The sequence below is a fragment of the Marmota flaviventris genome, chromosome 1 (assembly GCF_047511675.1).
Source record: "Marmota flaviventris isolate mMarFla1 chromosome 1, mMarFla1.hap1, whole genome shotgun sequence".
NCBI lineage: Eukaryota > Metazoa > Chordata > Mammalia > Rodentia > Sciuridae > Marmota > Marmota flaviventris.
The window spans coordinates 81,956,878-81,984,187 of NC_092498.1; the positions used below are offsets into that span (position 1 = coordinate 81,956,878).

At 41.5% G+C, this 27,310-nt stretch overlaps 1 protein-coding gene and 2 long non-coding RNA genes across 4 annotated transcripts in view; 2 read left to right on the forward strand and 1 right to left on the reverse strand.

The window, feature by feature from the left end:
- The window catches only part of Rapgef5 (Rap guanine nucleotide exchange factor 5), a 229,368-nt gene extending 204,701 nt beyond the window's left edge, over nt 1–24,667 (reverse strand). For both annotated transcript variants that reach the window (XM_027932668.2, XM_071613720.1), the window contains exon 1: nt 24,341–24,667. In XM_027932668.2, the coding sequence (XP_027788469.2) occupies nt 24,341–24,565 (225 nt within the window). In that variant the 5' untranslated portion in view covers nt 24,566–24,667. The remainder of the gene's footprint in view (nt 1–24,340) is intronic.
- LOC114090472 (uncharacterized) lies at nt 8,231–9,825 on the forward strand. The gene is made up of 2 exons (XR_003582358.2): nt 8,231–8,334; nt 9,532–9,825. It is a non-coding gene; the product is annotated as an uncharacterized lncRNA (long non-coding RNA).
- LOC117794747 (uncharacterized) lies at nt 16,518–17,382 on the forward strand. The gene is made up of 2 exons (XR_004618611.1): nt 16,518–16,624; nt 17,150–17,382. It is a non-coding gene; the product is annotated as an uncharacterized lncRNA (long non-coding RNA).
- Nucleotides 24,668–27,310: the final 2,643 nt, after the last annotated feature.

Genomic DNA, 27,310 nt, shown 5'->3' on the forward strand with positions numbered 1-27,310 from the left:
GTCATGTTAAAAGTTAAGACAAATAGACCTATTTTTCAGCATTTCTCAAACACATCTGACCCAGGAATCTATAAAATGTATTTATTTAATTATTTAGCTAAACACCCATTACCATCTGAAAGCTCATTTACTGCTGCTAATAGAAAACAGTAAATTACAAGGCTGTTTCAATGTTTAATCATTTGCATTTGACAATTGCAAAATATTTTACTCCTCCAAACCTCTCCCACTGGCCTGTTTACCAATGACTTGTCAGTATATATATCAGTCAGGTTTAGATATGAAGTTGCCTCCTACTTTCTTGGTTGAAGAAGTAAAGAAAAACCAGGTTCCCAAAGCAGGTCACTCTGCAACCAAAAGGAAAAATGGTAAAGAGGTCAACACCAGAGTTACCAAATCCTCAGTCTGAAGCCACCTGTGATTACCTCCAACTTTCTGGACACATTTTCCTCTTCTATTTTCTTTCACCATCTAAGAAGAAAGCGACATTCTGATTCCAGTTTACATATATTCCAGTAAATGACCCGAAAGCAGCTCAAAGATTTTTGTATTCACTCCTTCTCTTTAAGAGTAACTGTAGGCTGGGTTTGTGGCTCAGTAGAGTGCTTGCCTAAAGTATGTGAAGCACTGGGTTCGATTCTTAGCACCACATATAAACAAATAAAGTCTGACAATTAAAAATATTTTAAAAAGATAACTGTAAGAGATACCTCAGAATAAGGCATCCCACTTTAGAATTCTGAATAATTAACCTTCACTGTGAACACCTGCAACTGTATTCCTGCTTTCTATCTGAATAAAACGAAATAACAAACATAATTTCTTTCCTAACTTAATTTAGCCCAGCTAGAGTAAGTCACAACCCTGTTTTTAAAAAGGGGCCCCTTTCAAATATGCTAACCTGATGGATTCTCTGTCTCCAGATGGAAGACCTAAAGTTATTATGGTACCCTACATTCCAAAAGCAGAAGACCAAGGACTCAGCCAACACAAGAGGCATAAAGAGACCTCTTGCTGGGGTATGTTTGCTACTCAAAGGGTTTTATAACCTGCGGTTCCTCCAAAACAATATGCTCCCTCCATTCCCTCACTCCCAAGCCTCATCCCTTCCTCCACCTTCACCTCAGTACAGGATAAAACATGCAGCTATTACACATGCTTTAGTGAGCTGTGACACATTAAATTATTCCGGTGAAAAGTAAAAAATAAAAGTAAAACTGAAGACACAGCATAAAATCAACTATACTTCAGGCAGGATCACCTGAACCCAGGAGTTTGAGACTAGCTTAGGCAACAAAAGTGAGATGAGAACTCATCTAAGAAACAAAACAAACTAAATAGAAAAGAATATATACCAAAAATGATAACATAATGGGCTTTATGTACTCGGCTCCTAGGTAGATTTTTATAACAAATATATTTACCCTTATAACTAAGAATAAAAGCTATAAAACAGCCAGGCACAGTGGTACACGCCTGTAATCTCAATGGCTCAAAAGGCTGAGGCAGAAGGATCATGAGTGCAAAGCCAGCCTCAACAATTTAGTGAGGTCCTAAGCAATTTAGCAAGACCTTGTCTCTAAATAAAATATGAAAAGGGTTGGGGATGTGGCTCAGTGATTAAACATCCCTGGGTTCAATCCCCGGTACCAAAAAAAAAAAAAAAAGCTATAAAACAACATAAAATCGCCACTCTCACCACCATCCCACCCCCATCCCTATGAAGAAATATTCACAATGAAAATGGCTACTCTTCATACATAAAAGATTAAGACCATGTCTACAGTCAGAAAGAAATCTGAACTTAAGTGAACTCTGAATGTATTCATGGATGGGAAAGAGAGAGACAACTCCAAGCAGGACAAGGTTAAAGCTGCTGCTGGGGAGGATGAGTCTATTCATGTTCCTTCTGCTCAATGGAGCCCATTTAGTCACTCTGCCTGCCCCCAATGAGACCTGAGTATAAAGGAGAACATGGAACATGGAGGGATCCCTCCAAGAAGGAAAAGAAATGTGGAGAAAATCCAACAGAAACAGCAGAGCGGGAAGATATGGGGCAGTCCCTCTATTTCCAAGGGGCCCATCCTGGATACAAATTGAGCTCTGTCCAAAATTCCTGTTCTAATAACCTCAGTGTCTGCTCTGTGACCAATTTGCTAAAGCATTTCGGATGACTTTCTCCTGCTATTGACCTGTAAACAGTCAGTTTTGACAACATCTAAACAAAACAATTCAGGAAGAAATACCTCAAAGACAAATATCAATAATTTCACTGTCTGGGTTCCCAGTAGCTGAATTTAATTGTTTGTGCAAACCAAGTTCTACCTCAGCTTGAAAAGGATGAGTGTAAGATATGCAATGAATCATGATTGACAGCTATATTTAATACATTACCTGAAGGCACACAATCAATATATTGCTGGTAGACTCTAAACCCCCCCTCTGCTGCAGAGTACAGGTACTGCATTGACTACTCACTCCTGGATATGCAAACTACACATCAATATTTTAATTAATTGTGATCCTTACATATAAGACACTGGCTTCATTATGACCATGAGCAAGAATTTACACTTGTTCCCTCCTTCACAGTCTACACTGTCCATCATATTCCTTCCTGGTTCCTGCATGCCAAACCTCCAGTAGGATACAAGTCAGTGTGCCGAAGTTATAACATGCAGACCGACAAAGTTAGCAACCCATGGGAGGAAAGAGGTTTTTAAAGATCCTTGAAATACAGCCAGGCGTGGTAGTACACTCCTGTAATCCCATCGGCTTGGGAGGCTGAGGCAGGAGGATTTTGAGTTCAAAGCCAGCCTCAACAAAATGGAGGTGCGAAGCAACTCAGTGAGAACCTTTCTCTAAATAAAATATAAAATAGGGCTGGGGATGTGGCTCAGTGGTCAAGTGGCCCTGATTTCAATCCCTGGTTCTAAAAAAAAGGGGGGGAGGAGGAAGAGGAGGAGGAAGAGGAAGAAGAGGAGGAAGAGGAGGAGGAGGAAGAAGAGGAGGAGGAGGAGATGATGATCATCATCATCCCTGAAATACATGTGCAATTAACTACTTTTCCACACAAATCTTTCACTGGGGATAAGATCAAATCACCAGGGCAGTTGTGTTTAAGCAGTTCCTAAGCTAGAGTGGAAACTATTTTAAAACTCATATATGGAAGATAAAAGCTGAATGATTGAGTCCCTTTTTCTTCTAAGAGATATGCCCCTCTCCAGGGCAGAAAGCCTATAGAAGCTTGTATGTCTGCACCCTTTTGAGTTTGATATTATGTGAGTTCCTTGAAACAAAAATAGTTCCAGGAAATATTCAGCTGACCAAGAACTTTCCAGAAAAAAAAAATACATTCAGAAAGGGGGCCACAATGAACAGGTTACCAAGGATTTCTTTCTATATCTATAACATATTTAAAAGTCATGAGTTAGAAGACCCTTGTAATGGGAAAACTTAGAACACTGTACTATTATTAAAATCCTAGGCATACTTATAACAAAGTTTTTATACCCATCTGGCTTTAAACCTATGATTTTAGAGAAAGGGTACCCAACAATGTAAATGTACTTAATGGTACTGAACTGTACACTGAAAAAATGATTAAAATGTTAAATTTTATGTTTTTTTAAACCATAATTAAAAAACAAAAACAAATCTGGGTGTGGCTGTGCATGCCTGTAATCCCAAACTCGGGAGGCAGAGGCTGAAGGATTGAAAGTTTGAGGCCAGCCTGGGCAACTTAAATAAAGACTGGGAATGTAGCTCAGAGGTCAAGTGCCCCTGGATTCAACAACCAAAAAAAAGGGAAGGAAAGAAATTAAAAAACTGTATTTGATGGATTCTGGAATTCCAAATTTGGTTGCAAATGGTTATCTCCAAATCCAACTAAACTATAACTAAAGCCTCCAGGCTGATAGTTCTTTACAAGGCCTAACGTTGCCTGATTGCAATGCCTGTTGCCACGTGGAGATTTAGTACTTGTCAAAACTACTTCTTCACTTCAGTGAGGTTTGTAAATGGCAGTGCTAGAACCCTAACCATGAGCATGAAGCTCCAGGAGTTAATTAGCACAAGTGTGTACCCATGTTTCTTGTTACAAATGTGTACTTAATACAGCACAGAAGTCGTCAGTACAAATAAAGCCTTGATATGAAGGTAAAAATGAGTACTGTTCCAACTTCAGACAACAGGACTTTCCTTTCTCTTGGAAAAGCACTTTCTCCCTCCACTCTCAGCCACATTTCTGAAGTACAGATTCAATGCCAACAAAAGGTTTTCAACAGCCATCCCCATTTCTTATTACTGACAAGATTTGACACACATGGGAAATGTGTTTTTGAAAGGGTTCCAATTATAAATTAATTCCATGACTCATGGTAGTCAACTCTTTTCACACAACCCTCACTTAAGTCCTGTGTATCTCAAGCTGGACAACAAACATCTCTACACAATTACTGTCCTATTAAGCATCAAGTGATACATTAAATCTTTAACCACCTTCTCTCTGCCTTTCTCACGCTTTCTATGCTTGAGAGAACAACTGGCTACATAGTGTGCAGACATTGGAAGATGCTGTAACTGTTTTCTTCAATTACTGGCTTTCAAACCTTTTCATAACTGCAACCCACACCATAAGAAGTATATTTTATATGATTACCCAGGTCACAAAAACATACAGACAGACATACAGAGTGGAAACAAAATGCTTTTAATTAACCCCTTATGCCTGCCAGCAAAAATTACACTCTGAGCTCATCAAGTTATGCAATATAGATACATGGCCCTATTAAATATTAGCATTGTATTATGATGATTCTATAATTCTCATGTTAAACTTTCAATGAAAAAAAACTGTCACTTTTTAAAATATGCTTTGAATCTTAAAAATATTCAATAAATAAATATTTAGGAACTTAACATATCTAAAGTCAGGATAATCTGAATGACTATATGCCTAGATATTCTAGGTGTGTGCCAGGTGGGGGAGGAGGGCAGCTAACCAACCTTGAGACACAAACAGCAATTCAACACATGGGCTACATACCAGTCAAATATTTTTAAGTAAATTTTCTATATAAATAAATTGTATTTTGGGTTTGCTTGAATAACCAACACTACTAATAATCTTTCCTTAAAGAAGACTATTTCAATACAAAAGAATGGATAGATGTAATTTTCTGGAAGGAAACTGAAGGAAAAGAACATTTTGCAGAAGTGCCTGTTCTTTTATATTTCTAAATGCTTATGCTGCAATTTTAAAAAGAGAAGAGTTTCTAAAAACCATTATAGAGGTAGGATAATTTATCTTCTATAGGAGTTTCCACTGGCTATTTCTCACTTAGCAAAATAACAAGAGGAACGAGAAAAAGGATGTTAACAATGATCATAAAAACAGTATCAAAAAGAATGACACACAGATGGCAGAAAAAAATTGACTATACTATCTATAAAGGTGGCAAGGTAAAATAGAGTAGCAACTGTTGGGCGCAGTGGCATATGCCTGTAATCCAGTGGCTCAGGAGGCTAAGGCAGGAGGATCTCAAGTTCAGCCTCAGCAACTTAGCAAGACCCTATCTCTAAATAAAACATGAAAAGGGTGGGGGATGTGATTCAGTGGTTAAGTGACCCTGAGTTCAATTCCTGGTACAAAAAAAAAAAAAAGTAGTAACCAAGAACTTTTATGTGTCCTTCATTATTAATAATGATGTCTCATAAATGATGCTTTTAAGAGAACCACGAAGGACTGAAAATCAGTCCTTATGCAGAGATTGGCAATAAGGGAGAGCCACTGCAAGCAGAAAAGAGTGGTGCGTGGAGGGGACACCTGTAGCCTAGGGTGCAACCTGGCATTTATTTAGCAACATCTACCAACATACATATGTCCATACATACCCTATGTAATAAACTCATCTAAATTGAAAATATCATTAGTCAAAAAGTGCATTGAATACACCTAATCAATCGAACATCATAGCTTAGCAACACAGCACACTTCAGACTGTTACTTATCCTCCAGCGATCTTGTGACTGATTGAATGCTACAATATTGCTGCCAGCATCACAAGAGAGCTTCATGTTGCATACCACTAGCCCAGGAAAAGAGCAAAATTCAATATTTAAAGTATAGTTTCTGCTAAGAGAGGTTCACTTTCATGGGATCATGAAGTTGAAAAATCTTGAGTCAAAGCATCCTAAATTAGGGACCATCTGTACACTCACAAGCTGAATCAGTAGTATGTACTTACCAAACATTGACATACTGCCTTTTGCCACTCACTGTTCTAAGCACTTTTTTTTACAAATATTTATTATTCATGACTATCTTTTGCAGCATAGAGAGGTCACCTGTCCATGGTCATTCAGTTGGTAAATGGCAATGAACCCCTAGCTGGCTGATTCCAGCATCTGTACCTGGAATCTCTCCACCTGTGTCTTCTCCCCTAGAGAATGATGCCCTTCATTCCTGCCCTTTTTGAAGTTTAAGGTCCCGCCCCCTTCCTTCTGCAAACTGACTTGCATCCCAATACCCTTCCAGCAATTTCAGAGTTCATTTCTCTTGTTTACAATTAAGACCCCTGACTGATTCATCCCAAACCCAAGAGCCTCCACCACATCCAGCTCCAGGAAGGAGTCAGTTACCCAAGGGGCAGGAGCAGAGGGACGTGGGTGCAGGCTGGAGGTGGATAGGGGCATGTGTGTCCTATAAATGAGCCAAGTCCTCAACATACTCGGAGAGAATCAAACAGCTCTTATAAATTTATGAGTGCAAGAAGGAATAGTGGTATTTATTGTTCTTTTCAGTTTCATGACAGTGGGGAGTCTCACATGGTCAGCTACAGAAGTTCACAGCCACTGGAGGCTCCTGGGAAAAGCAGCTATGAGTATCATTAAGACACAATTCCCTGGACCCAAAACACACAGAAATTTAAGAAGTGGGAAAGTCAGAAGTGGACAATGGGAATAAACACCTCCTTTATTTCCAGTCAGCTTCCTGGCTTCCCACACGGCTATCTTCCACCTTATCTTCCCCCACCTCACTCAAGGCTGGCCTTGAGGGCAGCTGGCACTGTGCTTATCCGGCCCTGAAGGGGGAGACCTGGCCTCTGGCAGATGCTGTGTGAGGACAAGGGCAGGGGGTGGGGCATCCACTTCCATCTGCTTGGAGGCCACAAAGCAATACCAACTACAGTGCACGGGGCCGCTAGGATGGCTGCAGACTGCCATCCTGTTCTCCATCCCTGAACCAAAGCACTGAAATTTTAAAACATGTCTCCTAAAAGCCACATAGAAAGCATCTCCTTTCTCTCTCTTTCTCTTGTAGAAGGTAATTTACATAATTAAGATGATTTTTCATACAAACACCACACACACACACACACACACACACACACACAATCTTGCACATAATTTCTTAAGAGTCTTGGGAATCTAGGAGACTTTCTACATAGAACACAGACCACCTTTGGTCATATTTCTGACAGAGTTAAATTCCTCTCAAGACCAGGAACTGATTTTTTGTGTACCCACTGATTTTCAAAAGCAAATTATTAAGTTCTCGCTTCCTTTTCATCCCAAACTCTGGCATCTCATTCCCAATGCCTCCATCTTAAAAACAAGCCCTGTCTGTCAGCTGGACCACCACCCTATGTGACCTCCAAGACTTCCACCTCTCATCCTGCACACCACCCACCAGACTGATCTGTCTAGAGAAGTGCTTTTGTCAATTGATAATGTCTGCTTAGTCTCTCTCTCTCCACTCTGATGGTGTCTTCCATGTCCACATAACAATCTCACCTTTATTCTATCAAAAAAACATCATGTATACACCCCTACACACATATTGCATAAAAGTTGTTTCCAAATGTTAATGCAAAGCTCAATAAGGGCCATGTAATACATTTTTAATAAATTAAATTAACTTCATTATAAAATTACTGAATTATAAAGAATAGTGCTTTATTCTAGTGGCATAGGAATAGGTTTTTATGGTTTAGATATTAGGTGTCCCCCAAAAGCTCATTGAGTGAGACAATGCAACATTCAGAAGCTAAATGATTGAGTTATGAGAGCCTTAACCCAATCAGTGAATTAATCCCCTGACAGGGATTAACTGAGTGGCAACTGTAGGCTGGTAGGGTATGGCTGGAGAAGGTGGGTCTATGGGGGCGTGCCTTTGGGGTAAATATTTGGTGAGCTGAGCTTAGTCTCTCTCTCAGCTTCCTGATCATCATGTGAGCCACTTTCCTAAGCCACACTCTTCCACCATGATGTTCTGCCTCACCTCAAGCCCCAAGGAATGGAGCCAGCTGTCTATGGACTGAGACTGAAACTGTGAGTCCCCAACTAAACTTTTCCTTCTTAAAATTGTTCTTGTCAGGTCTTTTGGCCACAGCACCAAAAATGCTGACTAAAACAAGGTTATATCCTAGTGGGGGAAGACTGATCTTGAACAATTATGAGCACAGATTGATCTTGAACAATTATGAGCACATTCTCATTTATGTTCAAGGTGGTAGAGGAATCAGACATGGGAAGGAGGTAGATGTTGTAATCTTAAAACAGGGTGGCCAAGGGACCTCACTGAGAGAATAGCCTTTGAACAAAGACCTGTAGCAAGTGAGTGGGTATCTAGAAAAATAGGGCTTAAGATTGAGAAACAGGAGGTGCAAAGGCCCTGAGGAGAGAACATGACAAGATGGTCAAGAAAGCCAGTGAGACCACAGCAGTGTGGAGGACAAGAACACAGCTGAGGAAAAGACTATCACCTTTGTTGACAAAGGACATTCCCTGCAGTGTTAACATACCACGCACATCTATGCTCAACAAAAAAACATGTCAGAATTCTGGACAAGTCACAGTACTGCCTGTGCAACCTCCGTCACCTAACGACGAACTTTGGTTGTTATTCTACACTTGGCTTTGTTCTTCTCATAGAGTACCAGCAAGTTTAATTTTTGAGATCAAAGAACTGTCAGTAGCATAACTGCTCAGTAAAGTATTTTTAGCAAGTCTTCATTAAAACGACACTTGTGTGCTGCATTTCATTTGAACCAGCAGGTCTGTTCCATTACTGACGGTTTGCTCTCATTTCTTTCTTGAGGTCTCAAAGAACAGGTAAGCCTATTTCTTAGAACTATGTCACAAATTACTGGTCTAGATGCTATGCGACATATAAAACAAGTCAGATAACACCCTCACCAAGGCAGCATTGAGCTGAACCTGGTAAACAGACCAACCTCACTTCCGATGTCACCTCCACACTGAGCTTTTCCTCTTGTCCCCAAGCACAGGGAGGTAGATTCTACACCTTGGTGCTCCTGGGGTATTTTGGTTCTATCACAGTAGCCACTGCACCACGTATTTTTGTAATTTATACAACGTTGTAAAAATTACTTGTTACTATCAACATGTTCGCCTCACCCACTTTGAATCTCTGAGGACCAGGGTCAGGCCTTTATTCATTTCTATATTCTCAGCATCTAATGACCAAGGTAGATGTCACTAACATTTATGCTTGTCTTCTTCAAGGGTCTGGGAAGGATGACGCTCCCAGTGTCTTAACTGAGCGAGGCCACGTGACTGGCTTTGACCAATGAAATATGAACAGAAGCAATTTCAGGCAGAGCATTTTAAAGCCTCTGTGCAATTCTCTACTCTTTCTTCACATCCTGCAGTCACTATGAAAAAAGATGTGGACATGGAATTGTCATAAGATCGAAGCAGAGATCACACCTGGAGGACAATTACCCTGGACAGCACTCCCATGCAAAGCTTTCTCTTTGTAAGCAAGAAATAAACTTTTTTGTTATGTTCAGCTACAAAGATTTTTTGTCTCACTGCAGCAAAACCTAGACTATTAGATAGTAGGTGCCCCAAAGAGACTTTAGAAGAAAGAAAGGATATCAGAAAAGGTGGCTGCAGTAGACAGCAGGGTAGTCTGCGACAGACAGGTGCTACATCACAGGATGCTCTCTGCAGTGAAAGGAACAATTAACAAAAACATTAGTCCACTTTACTTGGTCTTAGGGTTAGCCTGGAATTCCCAAAGCTAATTGCTTAAATAGAAAAACCAATGCTTATTACAGTCATTAAGAAATGAAACTGGTTTTGAATTTCACAATTTTACTTCTCACTGGAGCAATAACTTCCTGTGTGTATATCCTTTATCCAAGGCAGAAGTCTCTGTTTAAAACAAGTGGGTTTGAAAATATAATGCTAATTAGCAGTCAGTGCACAGCATTCGATTCCCTAATGCACAACAGTTAGACAGTGGTTCCTCAAGCCCCTGTAGCAGTTCCGCTTCATGGGGATTTGAGAAGTTAAATAGTCTTGGAAAATTTTAAGAAAGAGGTTGGGTTGGGAGAGGGCTTCTGTGAGAGTCTTAATATGCAAAGGTGGCCGCCAGGGATCCAAACTCCTGCGACAGGCATCTAGCACCTTGTCGCCCATGAAACAGAGACCTCAGCCAGGGCCAGGTAAACTGACAGACACAAGAGTGAAGAAATGGAAGGGCCGTGCTGTTAAACAATGAGTGCAACAATAGGGTGTGCTGATTCAGAGAAGAAGCATGGGAGAACAGCCCTCCAGAAAGGCCTTCAGGGAGAACAGGTCGACAGGAATGGCAAAGCCAAAAGAAACCAAACCCAGAGTGAAGAGGGGCTCACCCAAGGGAAGTGAGTAAGGAGGTGAATCGTCAAATGCCAGGAGAAAGCTTCACCAGAGATTTCTCAGGACTGAACCCAGAGCAGGAGATGCTAAGAACAGAAAGGGCTTCCCTCCCAGGTAGGGGGCTGGGGACAATTTTCACTCTAGACTAGAGGTGAAAACAAGCTAGATTAGCAAGAACCATTCTTGCCCCAGGTCTGAGACAGGAATAGGCAGCCTGCATGGCCAGAAGCCCACTACCACCTTTCTCCACACAGAGCTCCTCTCCATACCCCAAGTAGGACAGGGACTCTCCCACCAGGGCTGCTGTGCTAGAACCCTTCTCCTCTTCCATGCTAACAGGTGATGCTCAAGCACGGCCACTTCGAGGAAGACTTTATCTAGATAAGGCTCCACCCCGTTCCTGGTACCTCTGGGCCCCTCCCCTCTGTGTACCCAGCAGCTTGTCTTCTCTGGGTACCCAGCCATCCAGCTTGACTGGAGAAATGACCAGAAAGAAGGGAAAATGAAGCAGCACCAAAGGATCCACATGCTTTAAGCCTGGATAACGTGATTCATCGTGATTTGTCTCAAATGTGTGAAGTCACACCGTGGACTCCCTCATACACACATCCATGCTGATACATACACAAACAAAAACCCAGAAAGAGGGAGAAAAACGTTCCAGAGTTGATTTTTCCTCTTAGAGAACTCTTATTCAAAAAACAAAACTGTTAACAACAGAAAATGTGTTTGTCTTCAAATGTTCCATTTGTTAAAATGAAGTATCCAGCCTTTACTATCCTAATATTACTCACAAAAGCTGGGAAGTAGTTTCAACCTGGCCTGACATTTCAATCTAAAAGGAACTCACAGACAAATAAAATTGCTAACTGTGATCCTGCTTCATGGCAAGATTAGTATAGGAGATGATCTGGCTGAGTACCAAAATCATGAAGTATGTTTTTTATCTCACTGACACACCCATCACCGGCACCCATGGGCAAAGGATCCAAAGGTGTAATTATTCTATTCAACCGTTTGTTACCTTGTGAATACAGTTTTGGCAGGCATTTCAGAACATGCTCAATATACTGTGACAAAAATTAGCAAGATCAAAGTACCACATCAAGGTTTTAGAACTCCTGTGTACAAGCTGGCAATGCTCAGGTGCCTGAGAAAAAGGCAGCGGCAGAAAAAGAGACCATGCAAAGGCACGCATGAACTGCTTCTCTGATTCTGAACACTACTCTTCTAAGGCTCTGCATAGGAATGACATAGGAATGGAGCTCAGGTCATGTCCTAACACAACCAGCTTCTGACCAGAGGTCCAGAGACCTCTCAGGACCCTCCCTGGGTCTTAGCATCACTTTCAAGGACAGGCCCTTCCTTGCCTCTCCCCCATCTTCCACATGAACTTCAGGTATCAGGCTGCTTCCTTACCTTGACCACGCCCAATGCCCACTCCATTCCTTAGCTTCTTCACATCCCAACTATACCATCCACCATCACACTGCTCTTACCTGGGATCCTGTATCGGCCAAAAGTTCTCTCAGAAAAGAGCCTATCAGAGATGTGTGGGCAAAGTTCACATACCCTGGGACATGCTACAGCACATGGGGACTTTCACAGCTTATAAAACATTTAACAGGTGGAGGCCAGAGAAACAGGGAGATGGAGCTCCACAGGAGGCTGAAGACGGCCGAAGGAACTGCCCAGTGGGAACTGCTGTTAATAGCTGCTCACTGTCACCACCCACACCCCAGTAAGGAGAAGGACCTCTCTCCTCCTGGCTCCCGCTGACTACACCCAGACCAAAGCTAGAGGAAGAGGGAATCCCAGGGATCAAAGTCCACAGAGGGCAGCCTCCAAGGTGCACACTAGAACAGAGATGAGAAGAGACTGCATGGGATGGACAGAGTGATCAGGACTGTGGCCACAAGTCCTCTATGTTCCAAATGCTCATCATATGGGGGTTTTTTAATTGTTTAAAAACAATAATTTATTGCAATCTTCTCCCTCAGAAACTGTTCAAATTTTCCAGAATCAAAAATGCTACCTTCTACTGGATGAGAAGAGTACAAATTAAACTTCCAGGTTGTCCACTTAAGGCATCTTGTCTTTCTGCTACAAAGTTACAACACAGCACCATCCTGACAGCTGGCTATGTGATCAGAGAGCCCTACTGAGCATCCTCTATGTAACTAGGTGGAAACCGCCTCTGCTTCACAGATGTTGACTACACAGGTGAACAGGATGCAGAGGCAAACAGGAAAGCTCAGTTACTTGCCTCTGAACCCACAAGAGAAAAAAATACATACCTTATTCCAGAGTTATGAACACAGAGAAATAAGAATGTGTGTGAAAGCACTTTGTAAATGAAAGTATTGTATAAACAACAGCAGAGGGAATACCCAATGGCTGATTAGTTGAATTTGCTGAGGATTTTAAAGTTAACCTCATTTAAGATATCAAGGTAGACCAGAATAGGTCTAGGAGGCATTTTTTTCCTTAAGGAGTTATGTGCCAAAAACCATGGGGAAATTCGAATGTTTCAACAGGTGCTGTTTCAAAACTTGAAATAGTAGAGGAAAGAAAATACTGATGCTAACTTGAAGCTAAGAAGTAACTTACTGATGACAAGAAATAGCAACAAGCATCTTCTCCAAAAGGAAAGAAACTACCTGGGAAGGTCTCTGACAGCCACAATGAGGGACTGGCACCAAGTTCTCTTCTGACACTTCTCCCAGAATTCAGTTTATGACCTAATGATTTAACTTTCTAAAAACAGATTTAGAGATATGTTCTTTTCATGTTTTTGATGTGACAGATCTTGATTTAATCAGATTTCTCTTGCATCTTCGAATACTCCCTCTGATAGGACATTATCTTCTTCCCCAACTAAAGTGATGTAGTGAATATTGTCTAAGATGTGACCAAAGTGCTCTGCAGATTGAGTAGACATCTCAATGTAGAAAGAACACCACTCTGACAATGGTCAGAAGAGGCTTGTTGCAAAAAATAAAGATGGATATCCTACCTCACTATTGATTTTCATGATAGAATATAAATATTCCATCTTAGAAACAAGAGACTTAGTTTACTTGACTTACTCTGAGTCACACACCCATTAATTGACAAACTTACAGAGAAATATTCTCTCTACTGTACTACAGATAAATAGTATTTTAACGGATTGAAATAGGCATCAGACTTCTCCTGATCTCCAAAAGTTTTCAATACACATTCTCTTCTCTAATGAAAAAATAAGAGAGAGTACAAAAGATTTCATAGTTATATATAAATCCACAGCACACTATGATGAGTAAAGTATTTTACAGTGTTTGCTCACTGTAGTCAACATGTGGAGAGGTAGAGCAAGCAGAAGAGATAAGCCGCTCACTTCCCTCAATAGCAACATAAGAGTAAAACAAATTTACAGTCAGCACCAAAGGCACAAGTGTTGGGCAATCACAAGTATTTGCATGTTCGGCCCATAACAGCTACAGGCAAATGATTTGACAAGGTCAAATTCAACCGGAGAAAACAACCAATGGGGCTGCAGTGTAAGTTGCTAGACCAGTTAGGGGGAAAAAAAATACAGGAAGATAACTAGCTACAATGCAAAAACCCTGGTTTTCAGGACTCCTCAACTTTAGTCAAGACTTGTTTTGCCTAATGAGGAATCCTGAATTATGTTTTCTCTACAGACAACACAAATGGTACAACATGAAAAGGAAAGCATTTTACAAGCAGGAATGTCTCATGAACAAAGCAGATAAAATACAAAAAGGATTAACTGAGTCACAGAAGGGAAGATCTGCCTACTCACCCCACACAAATTACGGTGACTCAAAGGCAAGTCTAAATGTATTGTCCATTTTGTGAAATTTATTGGGAAGTCGAAGTTAAATTTTACTTTAAAACACACACACACACACAACACAACCTGTGAAGAAACCAATAATAAATCACACACACACACTTTAACCTCACAATTTGAGTTTGGTTTCTTCCACCCTCAACATTTCTCTACAGCTCTTCTGCCTTTTATAATAAACATTTAAATTTAATCTCTCCTGAGATTGAAATCATTACCTAAGCCATATCAATGTTCATATAAATTGTTAATAGAGTCTTAATTTGCATTTTTCATACTTCCACAAATTAATAGGGATTTGTTTGAATGCACCATTTAAAACTTTGATATTTCTATGAATTACACAGCTAAATTTTAACAAATGAAAACATGGCTTACTATACTTCTTTTATTCTAAGGCACCAATAATTTTAAGACATACCATTAATTTAATAATACCTTTACAGGGGAGAATAGTACTCCTTTAAATGAACACATCCACTTAAGATGCAGCCCAATTTCCAAAATATTAAAATGAAGAAAAAAGGGGAATATAATCAAGAAAATACATTGATTATTTAGAGAGGGGATACAAAAGACTGTAGATAGATTGAAGCTAGACTTCCTGGGTTCATATTTTAGATTCTCTGCTTCCTTGGTGATCTTAGGCAACTTAGCCTCTCTGCGCAATGAGACAATCTGTCACATGAGGCTGTGTTACTAGGATGAAGTTACTGTTTTAAGGTACTCTGAATGACCCAACAGGATAAATGTTATATAAGGACTTATTAAACAACAATAGCTATCATCATCATCACTACCAACTACCAGGGCTTACTGAAACATTTGCCACATTCAGAGGTGAACATTTTCCAACCCAACAAGCTGATAAAATATTTTAATTCAATAAAATATTTACGACTGAATGAGTTCTCGTGTCAAAATATTATAGTAAGTTTAGATAAACAGTAAAATAATTATATAACCATAGTCTTGCTCTTTAGAAGGCAGGAGAGGGAAGATTTTCAAACCAGGGTGTCTGTGTGGTCCAGGCTTTAGAACACCCACGAGCCACCTGAAATGAGAAGCAAAATTATGTCTGCGTGTGTTTCTGCAGTGCCAACTCCTGACTCCTAAAAATGCCTAGAATAAAAAAAATAGATCCATTCACCTCAGATAATCATACTACATTAAAAGGTAAATATACCAAAGTCTAAACTCATTAAAAATATTAGAATATTCTAAATTATTTCATTTAATTGTAAATGAGTTCAGTGACTTTGACAGGTACACAAACTCTGACTTCCTCTTTTTCTTTTTTCCTTTTTTTTCCCTTTGAGACAAGTTCTCACTCTGTTGTTTTTCTCCAACTCCTGAGCTGAAGAGATCCTCCTGCCTCAGCCTTCCTGGTAGCTGGAAGTATAAGCACAGACCCCTGCACCCAGCTTCAATTTTCTTAAATGTCAAGCATGTTACCATCAGAAACATAAATCCTGGGTCACAAGAAACTCATTCTTCTTCTTCTTCTGGTTTTTTATATAGGCAAGAAAAGCAGCTTGCTTGCTTTATAACTCTCTAAGTAGATAATATAATATGGAGCTGAAAATAAGTGGTCCTGTGATGAGTTGTCCCCAACCTTTGAGCCTCTTGCAGGATGGCTGGTATGGCTGGGAGATGACTGACAGCTGCCCAGCTCAAACAGCTGCCAATACCTGTAGGAAATTAGTGCTGGTCCTAGAAGCTACCACTGCAGACACTGGCAAGAAAATGAATCGTGTTTTACACTGAGACTTGAAATGTTCTGTGCATCCATCGTTTCAATATACTACATGTTACTATGATGTCGGAGCCTTAGTGTGGTACTGGGAAAGGCCATGGTCTCTGGAGTCAGGCCATCCTGGGCTCCATTCCCACTCTTTCCTGGGTGGCCACAGCAGTGTTCTCAACCTCTCCATATCATAATTCCCTCATAAGTGAAAATGATTCCTCCTTTTAGGTGATTATGAAGGTTTGAATCTGATAAAAGACCTGCTACAATAGTACCTGTGGACTTTCTCCTCTCCACACCCATTTATGAATGATTGAATATAGCAATATGGGCCACAAAAAGTTAAACTGGTAAGTTGAATTATTTTGAGTTCACATAAAATCTCACAACTTCTTACAAACTACTTCCAAAACACATATCATCACTGGAATTACCAGTATTCCTAACTAGGGTTGTTATGCAATATTGAGTCAAGAATTTGAAAAAAAAAAAAATCACAAGTACTCCAAGTCATCACCAGTGACTTAGCTCCCACCTTTCCATCTATTTTTAGCTACCCAAGTTATGAATTACTGCCAAGCCAATTTAAAAGACAGTACAAGTATGAAACTCAGCCTATTTTGTTATGGTACCAGGACTTAGACACCACCTAAAATATGCAGTGTGTGTTAGAAAATCACTTTTTTAAAAAAATGGAATTTGACATTGCATACAAAAGTAAAAAAGCAAACTATGCCTAGATTTCCATAAATATGCTTATTTCCTAGAATAAGCATTTGGACAGGGAAGGAAAAATTGAAGCTCCAATGTACCTAACACTTATCTACATTGTCTCTATTCCTGGAAAAGCTGACCTGAGATGTATCTCATTATAGAGAAAGAACCAGAGACTCCTGGAGTTCGGGGAATAACTTTTGCAAGACAGAGCGGTGGCAGTGGGCGTCCAACCCAGTCTCCCAGTTATACCATGCTCTTTTCCTCCCATCTAATCTTGTACCCAAAGTCTGTTGGGGTTGGGGGATAGGGAAAACATTTTTAAAAATGAAGAATTAACTTGTCACTGAATTCCTTTGCTAGAATTCGATGAAAGTAAAACAGAATAAATAAATCTACAGTTTGCTTTCCTTCTTTCCAAATACTTAGAGGTGATATCTATAGAGTTTTACAGCCAGCCCTCTACATCTTGCATCAGCAAATTCAACCAACCACGAATCAAAAATACTTGGAGGGAAAAAAAAAAAAAAACATGTATAGACTCAATACAGTAAAACAACCATTCACCTAGCCTCAACACTGCATTAGTTGTCATAAGTAATATAAAGAAGATTTAAAGTACACAGGATATATGTAGGTTATATGCAAATAGAATGCCATTTTATATAAGGGACTTGAGCATCTGTGAAGATGGGATCCATAGGAAGTCCTAGAACAAATCCTCCTCAGAAACAGAGGAATGACCATACTTTCTCTGTAGCTGTGGTTAACACCTTTATGGCACCCAGGTTCAAACGGGTAGTTGGTCAGCTATCAGAGGTGGCAATGCCAACGTTTCTAAGTTCATCAAGTGTTTCTTGTATCTGATCTGACTACCTTCCCTGGCAGATGCAGGTATCCTTTAATGACACTTATCTTCTCATAGGCTACTATGAGCAGATAAGAAATAGGTAAGCTGGGCCAATTCACAAGGTTTTTGGATTGACCTTGATCAAGGTGAACCTGGGTGATTTTTGCTAATATGACAAACACTATTTTTAATTTTGGTAAATATTAGTGTTATGGTGTGGATATAAAGTTTCCCTCAGAGACTCTTATGTTGAATGCCTGGTCCTTAATACAGCTGTGTTCAGAGGTGGAGATCTAGAAAAATGATTGGGTCATGAGAGCTCTGACCTCATTGGCCACTGGTAAGTGAATGGACTACTGGGAGGTGGTGGAGGCTGTGGGAAGTGGGACCTGTTTGAAGGGAGTGGGGTCCCTGAGGGCATGCCCCTTGGGGCTCTATCTTATCCTCCAGCACCAATCTCTCAGATTCCCAGGTTGCCGCAGTCTGGCTGGGCACAAATTACCAAGCCGCCACATAGCACTTGTATGTTCAAACAGGAAACTTTTTTGCCTGAACTCCAACAGTACTCCATGCACACTCCCCGGGAACTCTCCTGAACGCCACCCACGTGGCCCCCAGGAACACCACACACCCACCGGAACTCCCTCCACTGGGCTGCACACATTCACTCTCAAACCTAGAGAACTCAATGGGAACTCCAAAGTAGCGGGCGCCTGAGGCAGCAAGAGCCACCCTATTACTGGTATAAAGGTCTAATATACAATTGAATCAATCCAGCATCATCTTAATGGCTCACCTCTCAACCATTACTTCTGGCAAAATGCCAGGGGCCATTCTAACTAGGCTGTGGCTCTCAACACCAGGTGTCAGGAACTGAGCAGCTTTCTTCTGCAATACCCTTTTGCTATGATGTTCTGCCTCACCTCAGATGCAAAGCAATGAACCAGCTAAACATGGTCTGAAACCTCTGGAACTGTGAGCCAGAATAAATCTTTGCTCCTTTAAGTTGTTTCTCTCAGGTATTTGTCACAGTGAGGAAAAGCTGACAAACACCATTTGTTACCATTCACCTCTAATCACAATGTTTGTCCCCATTCCTCTTGCCCCACACCCAACAGGAGAGCCACAGCCTCTCTGTGTTCCAATGAATGAAAGTTAAAGTCTGGCATCAGGAGCATTCAGTGACCATCTTCACAGTGGTTAGGCAATATTAGCAGGTGCTATAAGGCTGTGGTCGTTTAAAGTAAATAAAACCTTTGCCCTTGGAGCATTTGAGGAAAACTAGACAGTCAATTCAGAGCATGGATTGGGCTCTGTGGAACAAGGCTTCCTGGAATCAAACCTCCCTCCTCCCACCCACACACTCTGTGATCTTGGGCAAGTTATATCTGTGTTTCAGTTTCCACATCTGTAGAATGCAAATATCAGTATCTAACTCACAAGCTTGTAAGAGTTAAATGAAGTTTGTATCAGAATGTGCATGGCACATAATTAAGTGCTATGATGTGTTACCAATAGACTTCAATTTACATACAAAGAATGAACGGAGATGCTTTGCCTGAAAGAGATGTGTTTAAAATGAGTATAAATTGAGTGTACTGGTATAACAACAGGCAGTACATATTTCTCAATCAGCAAAGTCAAGTTTCTGGAAGAGGAGGGTATTTGAGTCTCACCCATAGCACTCCAGTTGGACAGAAGGAAGGGGTCACTTTGTTCCTCTTTGAGAGGAATCACAAGGGAAAGTGACCTTACTTGAAATAAGAGAGCCTCATTCAGAGAGCTGCCAGCTCTTCTGCCCAGTTTCTCCAAGTTGAAAAGCACCTGCCACAGGGCCACTGCCTAGCGGAGGTTGGTTAAGGGGTAGAAGACAGCCACCCTTTCTGAGGTCTAATCCAAAAGCTGACGATCACCCAGAGGACTGTGATGAAGTCAATTTGGCCCAACTGTGAATAACTCTGGCTGCTGTAAATGAAACAGATTTCAAGATGATGAAGACAGTGGTAGAGTCTGCCGAAAACATCACAGCAGCAAAGACCAAAATAAGTCAGGCCAGTATTTTGGCAGTATATATAGAAAGAGAGAATGGTTGTTAACAGCTATTTTATTGGGGGAAGGAGGGGGACACCAGTCTTGGCATTGCCTGAATAGAAGGAATAAAAGAAAAATGAATGAATTAAGGTAAAGGCTTAAGACCAAGAAAGACAGAAATTAGGAACAATGAACCCTTTTCAGTTAAAAAACTATTCATGCTCCTTGGAAAAATGGCTGACTTCGGGTCTGGAGCAGGAAATATACAAGATAAGCCTAGAATATCTCCTGCCAGATAGTTCTCGAAGCCTACTGAGGCTTCATGTAAAAGTTATATAGGACACAAGGACCAACAGAGTACCAAAAAGAACATTTACCACAATGGACTGAAACCAATACATTAAGATCCACAAATTCTTAAAGATACTTAGAAAAGCTAACTAGTTATCACTGGAAGTTGTTAGGGCCACAAATCATTACTCTGCAAATTCATAAAGGGAAAAAGAATCTTTCCCCTGTCTTTCCTGAATAATCTGAATTTCAAGAGATCCAAATACTTTATGAGGAAAAATTCTTTATATACAAAATTCTAATAATAAATGCCAAGGTAGAATGGATTTAGAATTTCACCATTTTGTGCCCCATAATGAAATGGATGTTCCATAACCATCTGTTGAGGCTAAAATCTTAGGTAAAGGGTAGAAATATAAGGAAACACTACTTGGACCCACTGATCAATCTTTTTTTTTTTTAATCTTCTCCCCCAGTACTGGAGATTGAACCTAGGGGCACTCTGCCACTGAGCTACATCCCCAAGTCCTTCCTATCTATCTACCTATCTATCTATCTAGACAAGGTCTCACTAAATTGCTCAGGTTGGCCTTAAACCTGCAATTCTCCTGCCTCAGCTTCCTGAGTCATGAGCACTGCCTTCCCTGGCCCACTAATCAATCTTAATTTCTCAAAAAGAGAGTCATCCAGACATTATGTGTCTCACAACGTGATGCAACAGATTTTACACAGCAACACCCATGAAGGATACTTACTTGTCTTTGAGACTAAGTTCTGATCAACAACCACATTATAGGAAATGTGAAGAACAGAAGAACAAGTTAAATGACACCACAAGTAAACCATCACCTGAGGGAGTGGGACATCACACTAGACAAACCAACCACTCACTCCTGCAAATCAATGGCCTGAAAAAAGAAGGGTGGGGACTATAATAATAGAGCTTAAAAGCCTAACCACAAATGCAACATGAGGACCTCATTGAATTCCTGATGCCAACAATTAATAGTAGAAAAAAACATATTTGAGAAAATTTGAATATGGGAATTATACTAAGGAACTGTTAAAATTCTTAGGTATGAAAAAGGAACAGAAGTTTTTGTTGTTGTTTCACTTTTAAAATATCCTTACTGAAGATGTAAACTGAAAGATTTGTAAGTGAGATGACACTATGTTTATGATTTTGCTTTCAAATATACCAGCTCTCACAAAAAAAAAAAAAAGTAGGGAAGGGAGAAATAAATGAAACATGACTGGTAAATGCTAATAACTGTTGAAACTTGAGGATTTATTATGCCCTTCTCTTATATATTCCATTATATAAATTTTTTAAATGATTAACTGGAGATGTAGCTCTGTGACAGAGCATTTGCCAAGCATGTGTGAAGCCCTGGGTTCAATTCCAATTACTCAAAAAAGAAACAAACAAACAAAAAACATTAAAGGTTTTAGTGGGAATTCAAGCTTACTTGCCACTGAGGCTTAAGGGGTGACCTCAATAGGGACCTCCACAAAGCAAAACTTAGTCTTTGGCTCCCTTATCCTAAAGAGATGCAGTGTCTTAACCAATAGGACTGTGAATTCAATAATATTGGAAGTGACTGACCCAAGGAACCAAGCAACTATGCTATATCAACCAAATGACAGCAGTTATTTGGTTGTCCCAGTTAAGAGACAGCCTACAATGCACCAGGGTGGAGCAACACAACCTACAAGAACTGAGTTGATGTCAGAATGTCCAAATTTGTGGAAGCCCAAGGCAGCATGGACAAAAGTCAAACATATTTCAAATTCAGATCTTGATCAATACAAGAGTTAAAAACTTTACTTATGTAATTCACAGAGCTCCTCCTTTACCAATTGTAAAAATGTTCTGTTAACTGGCCCTTGAATTCACTCAGCTGCACTGGAAACAAATCTCTAGCCAACCAGTCTAGAACATATCTTATCTGTTTTTCTCTTTCTTTCAAATCCCTTCTGAAAGTCTGTATCTCCATTTGTGTCTCCCAAAAAATTCTTATGCTGAAGCCCAAATCCCCAATTTGTTGGTATTTGGAGATGGGAACTTTGGAAGTATCTAAGATTAAATTAAGTTGTGAGGGTGAGGCCCTTATGATAGGGTTAGTGGTCTTGTAAGAGGAGAAAAAGAGAGCTGTCTCTCCCTCTGAGTAATCAAAGAAAGGACACAGAAGCATATAGCAAGAAAGTGGCCATCTGCAAGCCAGGAAGAGATCCCTTGCCAGAACCTGAATCAGCCTGCACACTGATGTTGAAGTCTTCAACATCCAGCCTCCAGAGCTGTTAGAAAATAAATTTCTGTTGGTTAGGCCACCCAGCCTATTTTGTTATGGCAACCCAAGTTGGCTAACACAGGTACACATTTCACTTGTTTTTCTATTTCTTTCAAACTCTTTCCTACCCATTTGATGGCAAAGGTTCCAACATCACAACCACAGTTCAAAGCAAAAAGAGTGAAAAATTGTTGAAAATTATGGGTTTCCAATAATAGAAAATATGACAATCTTCCCCCAGTTAAGAAAAAAATATGGCCATTCACTTAAGCCCCCCCAAAAGAACTAACATAGTACTAAAATTAAAGAAGGGTTAATAAAGTATATATTATTCAAAGTAATTAAGAAAATAAGAGTAGATATGTATATTGGCAAGACACATATCATCCCAGGCAGTGAGCAACGGAAGTATCTATGTAGATGCATGCTACAGATCTATTTATACAGAAACTCTCAGCAATTCTTGTTGCAGATTGCCTGGCTGCCCTCATGTCTTCAGAATTCTGTGCCATGAAAAAGTAACTGTCAAGGATAATAGGAACACAATTTGACCTACTTTTCCCTAGATTCTTGCAAAGTCTATAACTCTGGTTCTTGTGTTTATTTAGCTACCATGTCTTGGGAACACATTTCCTTGCTTTCTTTGCAGGCAATCCTGTATGCCAAATCTAAGGTCATTGATGGACAGTTCCAAAAACTCTCCTGGTCACCGACTTTAAGAATGTCCCATTACACACAGATAATCCTCAGAACATCATCCTTCTGAAAAGACACCTAGGAAAGGAGGAACTGTGGCCTCCAGAGGTTGGAAGACCTTCACCACTTCTGACTCTTCCCCACCCAAAGAAATCCACACCAACACAAATACCCCCCAACCCTCAAGTTTCACAAACCCAAGATGCAAGAGCTAAAAGTATTCCACTAAGATCTTTTAAAGTGGACAACCAAGACTTCATGTTTTAAGTTACAGTCCCAAATCATGTATACTGTTGCAACTTCTCAGTGAAGACTACTTAATAATGAGGAATTCCTACAAACTGAGTAGGACCCACCAAAGGTGCTCCCCTGGTGAGAAGAGAAGTCTGAGTAAGTCTGTTCAGTGTCCAGAAACCCTGCTGGGGCCTCCTGAGTGGCTTAAAGATCCTGAAGGATAATCAGTAGAGCTTTCTCACTTCTCCAGTACCAAACATGTCTGACCTGCTCAGGTCATTAGATGCACTTAGTACTCAATGAGGGGCACTCCTTGACAGGTAATCATATTTGAACACACCATCAGGAAGTCAATATTTAAGATTCCTGGGGGCGTGCACCCTCCTCTTCAAGGGGATGTCCGGAGTACTAAGTGCTGGAGAGGCTGGAAACCAGGAACTAGAAGATCACCCAGGAACTTTCAACTCCTGAATCTCTCTCTCTACCGTGGGGTGGGGCAGGAGGGTCGGGGGGTCAGGGGTGTGCGGCCAGAGCCCGTCCTTATGCCCAAAGCTTGCAATGGGACGTCCAAACACATTGAATGCGTCCTGCGAACTGGGATCCCATTCGTAGGGCCTGAGGCTTACTGTCGGATAGGGCTGGCTGACTGCTAGACACCGGACACCTGCAGCTTCCCATTTGAGAAGAGGCGAACTGTCCTTTCAGCGATGCCCGGGTTAAGCAACCTAAATTCAGGTGCCCTTTGGTCAAGTCAAGTGCATCTGGGGGTGGGGAAGCTGTCGCTCACCGAGGGGAACCCCAAACCCACCGTCCCGGGCTCCTCTTCAGCGCAGTCCGGCAGAAGGGAGCCCCTTCCGCCGCCTCCCTAACTTCCAGACGCCCCCTATAATCGCCCGGAGGGTGGGCGCGGGCTCCACTTGCGCTCCGCGGGTGCCCCATCTCTGGCCGGGACCACTCACCCGGCCCCCGGCGGCGCTCCGCTTTCTCCGCAGCGTGAGCCCGCTCCGCAGCAGTGCAGGCAGGTCCTTCAGCCGCGGCCGCAGCGACGCCGGCGGCTGCTCGCGCTCCGGCTCGCGGGCGCTGGGACTGCGGCGCAGAGCGCTGTCCGCCGCCGCCACCGCCGCGGCCAGGGCCGGGTTCTCGCACGGCGGCTGCATCTTGACTGAGCCCACCGCCATCCTCATGCCCAGACCGCGGCCGCGGCCCCGGCAGCTTCTCTCCACGGAGCTCGCCTCCGCGCGCCTTCGCCAAGCAGCGAGAGGGCGCGACTGCGGCTCGGGCGCGGGGCGCACTGCCAGCCGCTGCCCATTGGCGCGCTCCACGGCCCCCGCGAGGCTCAGCCCTGTGCACCTCCCCCTCCGGCCCAGGTGCGCCCCGCCCCGCCCCGCCCTCTCCCGCTGCTCACCTACGTCTGAAGCCCTAGCCCCTCAGACACTCCCACCCCGGACTCAAACAGAAGAGGCGCCCGGGGGAAAGCACCCTCCTACACAGGTGCTGCATTCCCAGAATCCTCCGTTAAGCCCACTCCTCTGCCGTCTTCTTCAGCTCCCCATTCCCTACGGGCTGAAAAATTCCGGTGCACTTCCCGTTTCTCAACAGCCAGGCTTGACCTGGACTTCGACCAAGTGCTCTGAGAAGTCGTCCTCCCTCCCGCACTTGACGCACAGCCTAGCCCCACATCATAATCCTTATTTCTAGCGACTGTTTTCACCAAAGAACTTCAAAATAGGCTCTGTATTCTTCTACAAGACAAACACCGTGACATAGAATTGCCCGACGCCGACCCCTCTGGGCATACTCATCATTAAAAGATGAGGGGAGAAACTTCTGTTGGTTATGATAGGTGTACAGCAAAGAAGGTGCGAGTCTGGTGACCCGAACTTGAATCTCTGTTAACATGTTGGAACTTGATCTTCCCTGAAAGCCTGCTGCCTGTGATGAATGTGCTTGGTAAACTGCGAAGGCCAAGCGTGGTGTGAATCATTGTTTATACCATTCCAGGAGTAGGAATCCTGGAGCACCCAAAAAGAGACTATTCCAGCAGGGCCTTAACGCAGGGGCTGTGACCCTTTACATCCCAGCTCCATCTCTTCAATAAAGCCAACCAGTGGTTTTCCCTCTAATCAGTAGGACACTGGGGTCCCCGTTTTTTTTTTTTCCTATACCTTGCAAGAATTGAATAAACTTGTTCACTTTTTTTTTTTAATGGCAAGTAAGAATTATATGTGTGACCAGGTAAGGAAAAGGGTGTAGATAGCAAAACAAGATTTAGCCCCTATACTCTTGCTAATAGCATAAGGCAGGAGAAAAGCTTCTAAGTTAAATCAATGAAAGGAGGGAAGTTTGAATTGTACCTTAAGGCTGAGTGGGAAAGATTCAAGTAGGCAGAAAGGAGGGTAAGTGTCCTTCAAGTAAAGAGGGGAAGTGTAACCAAAACGCCAAGGTGATATCACACAGAATCTACTGAGCATTAAGAATATGTCATGCTGGTGGGAGAGGAGGAAATATAATGAAGAACTAGGAATGGATGCCAATGCCACATTGTAGAAGGCCTTAAATCCTGTCACATTAGGCTTGTGCATTTACTAGAAAGAATTCTATAATACATTCCATTGTCTGTTATGGTTTCCTAATACCTGTCACTTATATTTATCCAAGGCTGAAATCCTACTTCATGCCAGACTGTATCTGTTCTTATAGTGTTAAAACACTACAGTTCCAGTAGGTAGTCATTGCCTTGAGCCCCAGAATGCCACCTTCCCAGGACTTCAAATATTCCCCTGATACACTTTGTCTACCAGAGTCCCTCCAGGACACTTCTGGTGAACATTCACTCTAAGGCAACAATGTTTGTACCATATCACCCCTAAGAATACAATTTGAATTATCCCATGAACCCACTCTGCTCCAAACAGAACATGTGTGTTCTGTCACCTGGTACAGGTTCTTGGTCTTCATGTAACTCCCAATGCGAGGCCATAGATGCCATAGATTCTGTGACATTGACCAAGTGTCTAAAACTTGACATCAATAAGGGCCTTTTGAAAATTTGGTTTGGATAAAGGTGATAAATGACAAAGGCTATGTATTCTCAGTATAAAAACAGGTAGACAAGAACAAAGGGAAGAAATGGTAAACAGAAGAACCATGCCACAATTTCAAATCAAGCAGTGAACCACCCTAGCACCTCTACACATGCGGAAGCCTCTGCTGGGAATGCCACTTCTCTACGGTGCTGTCCAACAGCATTTTTACACTGATTGAAATGTTCTCTCTTTTGCAGCCATTTACCACGTGTGGCTACTGAGCACTTGAAATGTGGCCAGTGTGACTGAAGAGCTGAATTCTTAACTTTATTTAACTTTAATTATATAAATTTAGAGGAGCATATGGCTAGTGGCTATCCAATATGGTATAGCACCATTCTAGAAATCCATATTTCTTTTCCTCATTTCATTTTTTATATTCAAATGCCACCATCTCAGTGAAGCTTTCCCTGACCATGTGATTTTAAATTACAGCCCTTCGCATCCACTTCTTTACTTATTCCTTCCTCAGTCTTCCACAAAATTTATCACCATCCAACATTCTATTTAATTTGCTTATTTATTTTGTCTATTGTTGAAATTCCTACAACTAGAATTAAATTCCATAAGGGGATTTTTTCCCCTCTTTTGTTTAGTATCTAGAACATATTAGTTGAATAATTAAATGCTTCCATATATCAGAACTTAGTTTTTCAAGTGGAGCTTAACCTGGATTTTTATATAAAATCTCCTGGTTTTGCAATATTAGAAGCTTAAAAAAATGCAAATCCTATATTTTCCCAACACCACGAAGGTCAAACAAGACTGCTGGCCAGCAGTTTGCAACTTTTCCTAAATGCTAAGTTAACAGAGCTGAGTTTTACTTTGGAGAATGAGCTTATC